At 40.9% G+C, this 718-nt stretch overlaps 1 protein-coding gene across 1 annotated transcript in view; it reads right to left on the bottom strand.

Moving 5' to 3' along the window:
- LOC106876407 (DNA replication complex GINS protein PSF3) overlaps window positions 1-718 on the bottom strand; it is an 11,748-nt gene that overhangs the window by 2,544 nt on the left and 8,486 nt on the right. Inside the window, exon 3 of the mRNA XM_052968455.1 lies at window positions 563-712. Coding sequence (XP_052824415.1) covers window positions 563-712 — 150 coding nt within the window. The remainder of the gene's footprint in view (window positions 1-562; window positions 713-718) is intronic.

Below are 718 nucleotides of genomic sequence, written 5' to 3'. Positions count from 1 at the left end.
AAAAGTGAACGTGATGATGATGATGATAAAGGCCTTCTCGAGAAAAAAAAAAATTTCATTACACGCAAGGGAGACAACTCTTAGTTAATAGTCAATATCACGGAAACCAAATGTAAGGGAAACAACTCGTTCGAGAAGCGCAACATATTACATTTACTTTTTTACTTGTTTCAGTAATTTGACTGCGGCCATGCTGGAGCACCGCCTTTTAGTCGAGCAAATCGACCCTAGGACTTATTCTTTGGAAGCCTAGTACTTATTATATCGGTCTCTTTTGCCAAACCGCTATGTTACGGCAGACGTTAACACACCAGCATTGGTTGTCAAGTGATGTTGGGGGAGACAAACACAAACGCATAAACATACACACATATATATATCTACATATATACGACGGGCTTCTTTCAGTTTCCGTCTACCAAATCCACTCACAAGGCTTTGGTCGGCCCGAGGCTATAGTAGAAGACACTTGCCCAAGGTGTCACGCAGTGGGAATGAATTTTATTTTTTAAACAAACCACAAAGGAACTGGACAAACGTTAGAAGTTTTTTCTCAACTTACATCGAGCAAAGATTTAGCAACGTCGTCTATTTCTGTGAAAGGGAAATATCGTAACTTGCAGCCAAGGTCATAGAAATAAGGTCCAAGTTTGTGCAGGTTCACAACGCTGGCATCAGCCTTCATCACCTCTCTATAACCTATTCGATAAGGCTTGGG

Source organism: Octopus bimaculoides, chromosome 6, assembly GCF_001194135.2.
Source record: "Octopus bimaculoides isolate UCB-OBI-ISO-001 chromosome 6, ASM119413v2, whole genome shotgun sequence".
Lineage (NCBI taxonomy): Eukaryota > Metazoa > Mollusca > Cephalopoda > Octopoda > Octopodidae > Octopus > Octopus bimaculoides.
The sequence above is the reverse complement of the archived record's forward strand: the minus strand, read 5'-3'. Positions and strand labels throughout refer to the sequence as shown.